Source organism: Morone saxatilis, unplaced genomic scaffold (assembly GCF_004916995.1).
Source record: "Morone saxatilis isolate NCDOM2014 unplaced genomic scaffold, NCSU_SB_2.0 Contig5, whole genome shotgun sequence".
Lineage (NCBI taxonomy): Eukaryota > Metazoa > Chordata > Actinopteri > Moronidae > Morone > Morone saxatilis.
The window spans coordinates 19881612-19895256 of record NW_023340095.1 but is presented as its reverse complement, the minus strand read 5'-3'; the positions used below and the strand labels follow the sequence as shown (position 1 = coordinate 19895256).

Below are 13645 nucleotides of genomic sequence, written 5' to 3'. Positions count from 1 at the left end.
TAAGTCTAAGTCTAAGTTAAGGGCCCTATCATTTCAGCTGGGATCTGCTCTGTGAGGGAATTTTACAAAATCAGTTTTATGGAGACAGATTGCTTTCAATTGGTTTTACTGATTGAGATTATTCAGATTACTTTGAAAACTTTTTAGCTTTTTTGTTTGTAAATAATAACCCACTGCTATATATTCAGGTTTTTGTAAAAACTAAAATTTTACATGCTTTTATTTTGAAAGCCCAGTAACCTCTTTTCCGGTAAAACCCCGTGTGGCTTTATGAACCTGGAGCCGTGTATCCGGGGGCGGGGCCACATTCAGACAGGCCCCGCCCATCCAGTTTAGACCACTGAGGCGTTCATGTGCCCTCAGAAACGGAAAAATATCACCGTTTAGGATCCGATTTATGTTCAAATAAAAAAATCTTTTGAAAACAGAAACTCAAAAACAACAAGGTAAATCTTATTAGATTATGTAAACATATTAAATAATAACCATTATATTTATTAAGAGATATAAGAGATGATCATTTCAGTTAACAGTTTTTAGATAATGAATACAGACATTTAGATTTTTATGTATTAACTTATTTATCACATTAAATATATAAACATCCATATGTTTGTCTTCATCATACTCTTGAAACCAAAAATACATTCTATACAGTATGTACACAGAAAAATACAAGTTTATAGCCTATTGCAAATTATTACATTGCTACTGTAATTTTAATAATTACTGTAGTTGGTTTACATGTACACAAAACATCTTATCTGAATCGAGGGTCGATAGAGGGTCTTATGTTGTACAGATTTTAAAGCTCTCTGAAGCAAATGTTTGATTCGCGATATTGGGCTTTATAGATAAAACTGACTTGACTAACTGCTGCTACAGGAGCAGAATAAATCTTACGTCTCAGAGTCTGAACAGAATTCACGTTCACCTTAATCCACGTTTATGGTGTCTATTTCTTCCATATTTATGCTGAGATTGATTGTCACATTCATGTCATGTCTATTAACTCAAATGCAATGTTTCAATCCATAAGTGGAAACACAGTGAACTTGATCCATGGCAAGGAAGTAAACTGCAGTGTGGTTTTAAATGTTGTTAAATATTTTAAGGTTTTGCCGACTTTGGTTTTACTTTAGCTTTAATGTCATTATTTGAGTCCTTATTGTCAGTGAAGCTTTGCAGTAGTTTATTTTGTGGTCTCACTGTTGTACAGCACTCTGCTCCTGCTGTATGGAAATACAAACTATTCATAGGGTGTCAGTAAGTGCATCTCTGGAGGCTCTGCAGTCATAGGTGGACACAGAAAACAACACCACCATCCTGACAAAATAAAATACAATTTTACAGGCAGTTTTCATGTCGTCCATAGTTGAGTTTTTTCATTTGTTTGTCTGTCAGGAGTCTTATAGATGAGTTGTGCAGATGACCTCAGGTGCAGTAGTCTGGTCTTTAGCTAATTTCCCATCATCCTTTTCCGGAGATGTGGAGGCCCACGGCCACCTGAACCTGGAAGTCAGATGAGAAGAACTGCATTATTCAGACTGCACTTACACAATCTTATAGCCCATATTGTACATTGTACAAACTGTACCTAGTTCTGTGTTTTTAACACATTTTTGTAATAAACGTGGTTCAAATTGGTACATTTTCCTTTCATACAGATTTTAAACATATTATTGCTATAATCAACACAAAACAAATATTTTATGGTTGGTCAGTTGGTTGTTGATCCGATCAAATAATTGTTGGTCGATGGGAGGCATGTGTTTTATTTTTGAGGGTTAAGGTTAGTGTTTGAAAAACCATTGATTCTAAGTAAAAATAATATTCAAAAGTACCCCTAACTAGCGCACAACATTTTTGGTGGAAAAAACCCAATAAAACCCAATAAAGCTGCCATCAGTGTCTAAATTCTGTCTAAAAGAGACACACAGACAGCGGGTAATGTGAGTGTGCAGACTGACCGCTGTGTGGGTGCCATCTGCTGGATGGTGTCGGGCAGCGGCTGTCTGAAGGTCTCAGGCAGGAAGAAGCAGAGCAGAACGCTGAGCAGTGACAGAGAACCCACAACGATCCACGGCAGGAACTGATCAAACACAGCTGGAGACAAAACCGGACCAGATCAGTGAGTGTCATCTCAAAACCTCACCACATAAAACCAAAACTATTTGTATCATTAGGTTCAACTAAGGGCAACTTGAGAAAATATGTTGCTCACAGCTACTACAACTGTTACTGGTGGTACTACAGTAAATATTGTGATTCTCTGCAGATAGAAAAAGTCACAAATTGCACAATTCAATTGTAAACTAAGAACTTCACACATGAACAAACTGGTTTAAATGAATCATATTTGAGGCATAAATGTGTTTATTATATCTACACTGTCCACAGTTGGATGTACAAAGTGAAAGATCTCACCAAGCTGCAGCAGGTATGGGGAAACAGAGGACCCCACTCTGGAGAACATGGCACAGGATGACATGGCTGTGTTCCTGATGACTGTGGGAGACAGCTCACCAGTGAGCATGTATAACACCCCGGTGCCGGCCAGAACGCCAAATTTACCCAGCAGCACCAGGGTCAGGGTGAGAGCTGGATGGCCTGCAGGGAGGAGGAGGGCTGTGAGTTAGTGATGGGGGTTAACGAAGCATTTCTGAAGCACTTGATTGCTCACTAAACCCCTCCCCCCCGCATAGTGCTCACCCAATAATACCAGGCATAGGCATGTGTAGTGTGTGTGGGGGGCAGGAGTAGAAGAGGCATTTTGTATATAACGGGTTTGGAGGGTGGCATCTTGATTTGTGTCTTGAAAATTGCAAGGCTTAGATACAACAGTGTGTTTCTGTCCTCTAACATAAGCTGTAATTGTTAGCATTCTTGGCCACCAAGCTTACTACATAATTTACAGTAAGAACCTACCGTTAAAGCTGAAGAGTAACAGCTAACTACATTATTTTGTGGCACTACAGGGTTACGTTAGAACTGAAAGATCCCCTGTGTGGGAGCCAAGGCGCTCCTGTTTCAGGGTGACGTTATCGCCTCTGTCCAGCTCATTTCCACTCCAGAAACTCCTGCCAAAGCCATTACCTGGGATACCATTTAATTTACGAAAATACATTCAAAGACTTTTTTTCTTGTAAAATTGAAACACATTGTCTGAAGAAGAAAAGAAGAAAGAAAGAAAGCAGTAGAGCTCAGATAGTTTGTGCTGGTCTTACTTACTGTGCAGAGTGATCTGAATGAGGAGCAGAGCTAGCGCCCCCAGCAGGGTAAAACTGATAAAGGACAGGCGGCGAGGAAGATAGCATGCCGCCAGCCAGCTGGCAGTGTACCCTGGGAGTTCAACAACCGTCACCAGGAAGTAGTTTAGGAAGGGGTTGCCATAGAGACTAGACATGTTGAATGACAGTCCAAAGTAGGTAACACTCATAGAAAACCTGAAAAAAAGAAGAGAGCAAGCTAGTTGTTGAGATGCTGTATCTTGCTGTGGATGGACAAACTGATGGACCATGCTGTTGGCAGTAAAAAAAAAAGTTCCTGAATTCCAGAGAAAATTCTTGCAGTGTGAAATTATTTGAACTCACCAGATGAGCCACAGCATAAGTGTGATATTTCGAATGTTTGTGGTCCTCAGCAGGTCCAGGAAGCTGAGGGTAGAGGGTGGTTGACTCTGGCTTGTTACTTTTTCAACCTGTGGAGAGACAGAAACTTCAGTACAGCCACCACTGTCCTTTAGTGTGTGGAACAAGGCTGAGGTTAGAGGTTCTTACTTTGGCTGAGACAAAAATTAAATGTGGAGCTTCCACTCGATTCTCCAGAGCTGCTGACCTCAGCAGGAGTTCTGCTTCCTGCAAACGGCCACAAGACACCAACCAGCGAGGAGACTCTGGAACCAGCCTGCAGACAGAGAGAGAAGCAAAACTATACTAAACTAAACAAATCAGTTGAAAATGTTTGGTTGAAATTGGTCAAAAACTCAAGATTAACCTGGTTCATCTATCTCTGAATTAGACTCTTTCTCAGTCATGTTTTCACAGTTTTCTAACTCTAACCCTGACATATTTAATCCTTTCACCTTTTATCTGCAATATAATTAATCAAGTAGTACACAAGCTGCAACTATATCTTGATAGTGTACTGAGATCATCTTACCACCAGAGGGGGATACAGGCTATGCCTGGCACGGCCATAAGCAGTGACAGATGTCTCCAGTTCCTGACCAGGTAGGCAGTGCCAGACAGCAGCATCATACTGAACACGTAGACAAAAGGCAGCCACAGGTTGGTGAAGAAAACTCTGGTCGAACCAATCATGATCTCTGAACCTGCAGGAAAAAACTCAGGGAATTTAGGGCTTTACTAATGGATCTTTTTACACCAAGGGAGGCCTGAAAGAAAAAAAGTCTCATCTAAATTCTTTACAGTCCTGTCTTGACTTTAAGAGCCGGTGAGGAAAAGAGTTTTGCCAGGATTACTTTATTTTAGATTTAAAACATGTGAAAAATAACCTGATATAACGTTTTTCCCACACGTTTCACAGATGAAAAGATCCTAGTAAAATCCTTTTAAGTTGGTTCTAAGTCATAAACAAACTATTTTGATCAGAATTTTTTATCAGGGCCTCCATAGATTTGCAAAAAATACCAAAAGTAACTGTGTTTTCACTTTTGTTGTAAAGATATTTTGTTGGTTGAAAGCACATAGAGAAGATGATAAAATTTCAAATGTGTCTCATTGATATAGACATGCTCTTATTCTGTCCTCTAATGAGACTGCATTGCGATCAACACTAGAGCACACAACCAGTGGCGAGGAGGATAAAAGTCGGTCACAGTATCATGAAAATGAAAAACCCATACCGAGTACAAACACAACTATGTAGCTGGAGATCTGACCCAGGCCCATCATGAAGAAGAGCACGGTGAAGATGGGCCAGGACGGAGCAAAGGCCACAGCGCAGCTGAAGATGCTAATCATGGCGATGGCGCTGAACAGTACAGGCTTCCTGCCAAACCTGGAGTACAAATACAATGAAGTGGTGTCAGCCATAACAGCAACATACTGTATACAGACCTCTATTCAGATATTCATGTCTAAGAAGAGTCACTGAAGTAGGAAGATATAATATAGAACTTTTTCACAGCATCATTTTTGACATTGTGATGTACTATTGTAGGGGGAACACAGGTGTTTCCAATGATACTACTGTATCACTTCAATTAAAGCAGGATCCCAACTAGAGGCAGGTCCCCTTTACTGTTTTGACAGATAAGCACAGGTCTCAATTAGATGCGTGATGTGGATTTTATAGCCTCGATAAACCTCTTAAAACCTGCCGGGTTGCCTGCTTGAGCCCTGAAGCTTATTCCATCTATGGGGAGCATAAAATGTGAAAGCAGTTTTTCTTAATTCTGTGTGCATAAATGGGATTTACTCCTGTGAATGTGTGCGGTATTCCATATTTCTGAATCTTAAAAGTGATAATAAATAAATGACAAGTTAATAAGGGTGGCTTTTTTACATAAAAACAAAACGCTGTTGTTCCCTTCAGGTGGTAAGAGATGTTCCTTCTCATAGACGACCCAATGATGGGCTTTGGTCAGTGCTTTGTTAGCTGACAGCTAACTACCAGACATACTTTGGCAGAACACTCGCTGACTCCGTAGCAACTGAGAAGAGCGGCTATGGGAAACAGTTTGAACTGAAACTTAAAACTACCTGTCAGAGATCTGTCCAGAGACCAAGCATCCACACAGTCCTCCCAGAAAGTAGACGAGAGAGGTCAGAGGCTGTTTCCACTGGTCACTGCACACCAGGTTAAACTGGAAGACATGGGACATACATGTATGGGAATTCTGGAGCAGACATAACAATATAAACTGAAATAAAACAGCAGACAGTGGTATAAATTAAACATAGGAATGCAATGTGGAATAATACAGTAAATGTTAAACAGGCATTCAAAAATACATAAGCTAAAGAACAGTTCCCCTGGTCACCATCAGTCGGGTACGTCTGGCCATTCCTTTGACCTGAGCTATATTTTTCTTTTCATCTACTAATGACTATTCTGAGTTTATTTGTCCTGAGTCTTTCTTCATCTCAGCTCTCTGTCCACCTTTTTGAACTCCTGTTTCCTGTTTGAGCCAACTAGTTCTTCCTCTGTCCACCAACATCCAGCTCCTCCAAGCCCAGTTCTCCAGTGTAGCCCTGTGCTCCAGGGTACATCTCCTCTGAGCCCTGTCAAACTCCTTTGAACCTGGTCTTCCAGTGTACAGATTCTGGTCTTTCAGTTACCATATCTATAGAAATTGTTCTCCAGTGCCCTGCTCTTCTGAGCCCAGTCCTCCAGTGGGCATCTCCTAATAGCCAGTTCCCCCAGAGTCCATCTCCTTGTCCTCCCTTTTCTCTAGATTTCTTTCTAGAAGAGCTGTCTAACCACAAACCACAATTTGGATAAAAAAGCACCCTCAAAACCTTTGTATTTGCAAGTAAAAATAATCTGACTAAAAGTTCCAGCCAGATGAATTGAATATTTTTAAGTGATTTCATGTGTGTGTATGTCAGTGCCAGTTATTCAATTACTGAGACGATTATTTGGTCCTTTACTATAATACTTTACTGAGCAATGCAGAACACACACTTTCTCTTCTTAGAACCACAATAGAACTTAAAATTCTTCATTCAGTTAAAAACATGTTTAGTCGCTGCAGCTGTTGTGCAGCAGTAGTTGTATTGTATTACATCACAGAGATAGCTGACGTATGCAGACCAGGAGACCCCAGTCCAGTCATTTCCAGTTCCTCAGGCAGCTTTCTGCAGTCAGTAATTGGCGGCCACTGAGAGAGGTCACAACCCCTCAATGTTTTACAAAACAGAAGCTGTCCTGACAAGTCTGGTTCTTTATTTAACAAGAGTCTAAACAGTAACGTACAGTAGACAAGGGTGGGGGTCACTAATGGAATCATAGACACAATAACAGCAGGAGCTCAGTACCTCACTGACTACAGTAGACTCGTAGTACTCAGTACTGTAGGTCCATCCATCTCTACAGCCCTCTTGCTTCAGACTGGACAGGAGGGTCTCTTGACTTGATCCCAGCGCAGACAGGTTGAGGACCAGCTCCAGGTTGGGTCTGGTTCCAAGTGCAGACAGGTTCTGAACCAGGGCCAGCTCATACCGGCTACAACTGCTCGTCTCCGGACCTCCGGCCACCTGCTGACCAAGAAAAATTATCATTATCAATCATTATTTCCAACTTGTGCTGCAAGAACATTCCGGGGAGGCAGACTGCTCCTAAGCAGACCAGTTCAGACTAGACCAGTTGTGACCTGCACAAGGATCACAGTCTGGATCCAGTCCAAAGCTATACAGTAAATTATAAGCTGACTGCATGTCCAAGTATTTGTTTAGCTAGCATACAACACTTCAACTGTATTTTCACTGTAGTCCTATACAGTACATTTACTCAGGTACTGTGCTGAAGTACCGTTTTTTAGGTACTACTTTACTTACTCTTTTCTTGATAATGAATATTTTTTATCCAAAACACACGATCAATGTATAAAATATGATACATTTTCATAGATTACCCATCAGTATATAAAGTAGTTAAAATTAGCTCAACTGTTACCAACTACATTAAAAGCCTTCTCACACATTTATGCATCAGTACTGATCAGGAAATATTTTAACAAACAATATACTGTAACACTGACAGCAGCCATCAGCTGCATACCAAGTTATTTTCAGTGCTTACAGTAAAGTAAATGTTCCTGATATAACTTCTATGCTTTTCTTGAGTAACAGTAAGAGAAATCTACTTTTCCACAATTCCCTTGGAAGAAAGCAGCATCACATGCATGCGAACACTCTCACACTTTAAATGATTATACCATTTTTTACATGCAAGCTTATTCAATTAATTTACCATAGTGAAGGACTGGAATACTGTTTATTGTTTAATTAAAAGATTAAGTTTTGTTAAAACCAAAACAATGAAATGAAATGGTCTGATGAGCAGAGGGCAACTGCAGAGCTGGGTGGAAATTCTCTGTGGACTCATCATCACTAGCGACCTTTTTCACATACAAGTAGTCATGATGCCGTAGACAGAAATATCTGATAGAGGCATCGGATCAGAGCACACTTATGTGTCTTTCGTATTTGATGTATTTTACAGGACATGTTGGTTAATACATGGAATTTTTAAAAGTCACTTCAAAGACTTTAGAAAAAGATTTTGATTTCAATAAAAATAATTAATTAATTGTTAATTACATTAACTTTTTTTCACTTCATTGATTACTGTCAGAATTATTCAGCTTGAATACAGCCTGGAGGATTCAGTTTTGACTGGTTCTGACCTGTACTGGGATGCTCGCTTGGATCCAGTCCTGGCTCAGGTTGCTGTGGGCAGGTATGTGGCAGTGGTGGGGGGGGCTAGCCAGCAGGAAGATGACGGACAGGATGTTGTATCCACATGGAACGCTGGTGAGACAGAGCAGGAAGACGACTCTCCTCTGGAACGGGCCCCAGGTCCCCAGGAATGACACTGACTCCTCGTAGTCCTGCATTTTACTGGACTCCACTTATACTTATTCTATTCGACTCTATTAATTATAACTTGAATTCATTAAGTGCTGCTATAACCACCTGAGCAACTATCTATACTACCTATACTACTACTAAAAATATCACTACTCTGCCACAATAATATTATTACAATAGATATAAAAACTACCAATATATAGGAAATGTTAGAACAATAAGTACAAATACCTTCTGTTACTACAAGCACAATAACTATAAATACAATTCCCCCACCTATAGGAGTACAACAAATATGCTGTTTAATTGTAAGTACTAAATACTGTTAATACTCCTGCTGCAGCAGTGTCAGCTTCTCTCTGCAGGGTCTCTCTGGGGCTTCACACCTCCTTTATCCCAGGCAAGACAAAAGAACTCCACCTCCCATCCTCCTCCTCTCAAAAGTCTGTTCCATATTGCAACTACTTCACTTGTTGCAACTCCTCATGTTGGGGAAAAACTACACTTCTTATCTGAAATAGAGAGAGAGAGCAGAAAGAGAGGGAAGAAACATTGTTTCCCTTTTTAAAAGGTAAATGTGACTATTATTGGGACTCAGCGAAGCAAAATGTCCTGTTGAGGTTAGAGATTAAACCAAAGATCTGAAGACATACAGTTTGATTTGATTATTTAGTTTTAAACACATTTCATGTGATTTCTTATATTTGATTGTGAGATGTTTGAAAACCACATGCATCAAATGTGAAGTTCTTGTTTCATATGTGATAAATTCATATAATATCAGCATATGTGGGTTTTTATATGTGATCTTTCCCTCTTGGGTGAATTCACACAACCTTATTTAATTACTTAATTTACATACATATCATCATCGGGAGTCCCATCTGTTAAACTGAATTTTGCATATGACACAGCGGTCACCAGCCTCATCCAGGAAGGTGATGAGTCTGCATACAGATCGGAGGTTGAACCAGGGGCATATAGATTTGAGGACATTAGGGCCCCACTTACATTTTAGATTTAAAGTGCACCTATTTTCAACATGTGCAGGAAGATCATGCACTGTCACTGTCAAAATATACTGTATATAGACATTCATACTATAAGTAATTATCAAATCAATGTATATCCATTCCATATTTACTAAGGCGTTCACCAATGATTTATAGTGGCACTGTCAGAAGAGTCACCAGTTGTTCTTATGTATACTGGTTGGTATATAAGGTAAGATCATTCGGAAAGTTTGGAAGAGAACATCCATGCTGAGGTCTTCTCTCCAGGCTGCATGTAATAAAGCGACTTGATTCATCACACCGGGCCTGTAATTCTTCCGAAAACTCTCGATATTTTGGAAGAATTTCTCCTACAACCCCAGACTGATTAAAAAAGCCCAGTTCCTTTAGAAGTTTAGAATTAATTAAGGAGGGATTAAGTTTTGAAAGTTATGTATTAAAAATCAATCAAATCCTAATTGTGTGTAATTTGAGGCCTTCAATATATTGTAAATTGTTTCCTATCATTTTCAGATTGGGGAGAGAAAGAAACATTTCCTTATATAAGATGCCTTGTCAGCTTTTAACTGGTCTTATCATTCATTGCCACAGAGCAGGAGACCCAGGATAGCATGCAGTAAATGATCAAACCAGTTAAAAGCTTCCAGTTCAGTCCAGTTTTCTTTCTGTCTCTCTGCCTGTTCTATGACCTCAGCGGTACCAGTTTGTTCAGGTCCGACTATGACTAAGGGTTTTACTTCAGGTGACCTTGAAGCTGCGCACAAAGACTTGGTGGTATGCCAAAATTAAAAACTCACTTCAAGTTTGGGTGCCCGGTTAGCTCAGCTGGTAGAGCTGGCAACCCATATACGCAGCGGCCTGGGTTCGAGTCCGACCTGTGGCCCTTTGCTGCATGTCGTCCCCTCTGTCTCTGCCCCCCTTTGCTGTCTCTCTCCAGCTATCTCTGTCAAATAAAGGCATAAAAGGCCAAATAACAATACTTAAAAAAAATAAAAAATAAAAAACTCACTTTGGGTTTCTCAGACCTCGCAGCTTAAATTAACATTCAGTCTGATGTCTGATATCCAGAATTGACATCAAAACCAACAACAACAAAAGACCACACTTGCCAGATATACCAGAAACAGTTTGCAGATTCAGAATTACTAGAAGAAGGAGGAGCATTGAGAGCGTGCAGTTTCCCATCAGGGCTCACTGTGTTATCCTTTCAAGGCTATGTGTGCAACATGTTTTCAACATGTCGCTGTAGTTTAGTCAAGAAGCTACTGTGTTGATTGTGAATATAACAGGGAGTGAACTCTTTCTGTTGAGGAGGATAAGGTCAGAAATTGTAGTTTCTGTAGCTGGTTGGATGTTTCAATTTCAATTTCTGGAGCTCTTCAACCCTCCATACTGTCCACCTGTTTGTAGTTCAAACACCTTAACGGCCTGTACACACCATGTGAGCAGAGCAAGCTGCTTGTTTTTTATAGTTAACAGGTTAGAGAAGGAGCTCTCAATCTTTTGTAACTTTGTAACTTTTTGTAACTTAAGTACCACCTTACCAAATAAATGACAAAAACTATAATTACCACTCTGCAGTTGAATGAAGTTTACGTCCATGTCTGCCCAAGCTCATATAATATATGTAGTGAAGAGTTTAAAGAAATTGAAGAAAAGGTATAAAGAGTACTTCGGCTAAATGGAAGTTGGCAACAGTGGCAAAACATGCTTGTCTCTACCTTCAAACATAATTGTATTTGGTATTTGATTTATGTAAAGTCTTGATCACATTTAGAAATAAAAATATCTAGCTTTGTAAATTACCAAAAAACAAAACAAGTTTTAATTTTAATCTAACCATTTAGCAGTACCATTGCCCCACTAGATGGCGCTCTGAACCCCAACAGTGGGCCACGTGCCTACAAACATGGGCATCCATGTTGATGTGGGTTAAGTGTCCTCTTGCTGACACATGAAGAGAGTTTGTTGTTATAGTAACACAGGAAGCATTGGGGTCACATGAAGTCACATGTCATAGCTGTGTCTTTGGGGTCTCACTAATGAAGGTGACATGAGAGCAGCAAATAACATATCAGACTCAGTGAGGTTACAGGAGAATCTTTAAGTTCTTGTGAGACTCAATGTGTCTTAAGATTAGTTGAGGTTTCATGAGAGTCACTGAGGTCCCATGATAGTCACTGAAGTTGTGGTCTTCAAGGTCTCATGAGACTAATTAAGGTAATATCAAGATCACATGAGATACAGTGTCACATGATAGTCATTAAGTCATTAAAGTTGCATTAGATGTGTTGACATTGCGAATCTGGATAAAATGAATCAATATGTTCCTTAATTATTTGTTCTCTCAAGTAGAAGGCAAAACTAAGGGACGAGTCTCTGCAACAGTAAATATCAAGTTATTGAATGTATTCTTGGTTGAGCTGATCCTTAAGTATACAAGAGAGAATAAGTCCTGATCAGAACATCAATGAATCAGTAAAAAAGTCCAATCAGCTAATTTATTTATTTATAAAGAATACATGATTGATGTAGGATGTTCAGCAGTTTTTTTAATGAAAACAAATAAAACAAAGTTACAGAAAAAAAATGATAAGGAGAGAAATGTTACATAATCTCAACCTGACAAGTTCATCATCATCATCATCATCATCATCATCATATAAAATAAGGTCAGAGAATAAATACTGTACATGAAGAAGTGGATGGAGGTTATCTGAAGCAGAAAGTGTTGCTTGTTAACATGTCTGAGGAAGATTGAACACTACTGTTCTCAGCTGAAATCAAAAGGAAGTATCTATGTTTCACCAACATCTAGACAATCCAATTTAAGTAATCCACCTGTCTCCATTCAAAATCATCTCTGAAAGTTCTGAATGATGAAGATTATTAGAGATTATTATTATTATTAGTTGAACTGATTAAATCTCAGCTTTCCTTTTGTGCAGAGTCTCAGGAAGCTGAATCGAATGTGTTACCACAATTTGAGTTTAAAAAAAGTTTGATCAAATTCAAATTTAACAGCACAAATAACTTTTCAACTAAACTAAATTCTGTTTACTGCAGGTAACTCGAATGTATCTGATGTGTTAAAAAGAATGACTTTCTTGTTCAGAGTGGAGCCCTGTGTGCAGCAGTTTGGGTCAACTGATTCTTAACACTTTAATTATTCACTGTTTGCTTTTCCTCTGTATGGAGCCCCTAAAGTCCCAAGAGGTGATATTTTATTATTATTTAAATAATTATATTATCATTTTATCTTATGTGCACAAGTTATTATCTTGCAGGCACTAGATAAAAAAATGTAGGGGCTCCGTACGTCCGGGTAAATTAAAAATGTGCTTTTATTTTATTTTATATATATAAAATCAGATGGTAGAAGTTAAATCCAAGCACGGAGAGAGCACACATGCACACACACACATACGCTCACTCTCACACACTCCCAATCTCAGTTTTAAACGAAAACATTACAACGGTTTGAACAAAAATGACAAGTTTGTATCACGTCAACTAGAAACAACAATTCAATTTTAGTCAATTTTAACATCCCTGTTTGTTTCATTCCAGTATTGCAACTCGGCCCCAGTATCAAGACTTAGACTAGTATCAAGACTCTCAGACCTCAGTATTGCTGATAAGGAAGCGAAGAGAATAGAAAAGCAGCAGCTGATCTGTACATTATTGCATCATGATGACATCATCAGACAGAGGAGGAAGTTCAGTTGAACAGCTTAGAGCTTAATTTTCAACAAGATGCTGGCTGGTTTATCAGCATCATCAACATGGATTTGACACTTTTTTTACAGTTGCATGTTGAGATAGACATGAGATAGAGTTACTGTACCATGAGACCAAATACTGCATAGATAAACACACACACACACAATGTCCTTAAACCTGTTTGTTCATTATTGGAAGACTGAGATGCTTCAAGTTATTCAGGAGGAGGCAGGAAGACCATTTGAAACCATAGAAAATAACCGCCAGTATAAAAACTCACTTTCACTATTTAACGGCGCTGAAATCAGTATTTCTGCTTGTATTATTAACATTTCAGATTTTACTTATCTA

General features: G+C 39.1%; 1 protein-coding gene across 1 annotated transcript; it reads right to left on the bottom strand.

Annotated features, from left to right (window-relative positions):
• Positions 1-455: 455 nt before the first annotated feature.
• LOC118338777 (solute carrier family 22 member 5-like) lies at positions 456-8946 on the bottom strand. The gene is made up of 11 exons (XM_035676091.1): positions 8375-8946; positions 7005-7223; positions 5727-5830; positions 4868-5022; positions 4162-4333; positions 3780-3906; positions 3594-3700; positions 3232-3446; positions 2428-2610; positions 1971-2106; positions 456-1512 (listed from the first exon to the last, which is right to left on the bottom strand). The coding sequence occupies exons 1-11, from the start codon at positions 8582-8584 to the stop codon at positions 1410-1412; spliced, it is 1731 nt and encodes a 576-aa protein (XP_035531984.1). The 5' UTR covers positions 8585-8946; the 3' UTR covers positions 456-1409.
• Positions 8947-13645: the final 4699 nt, after the last annotated feature.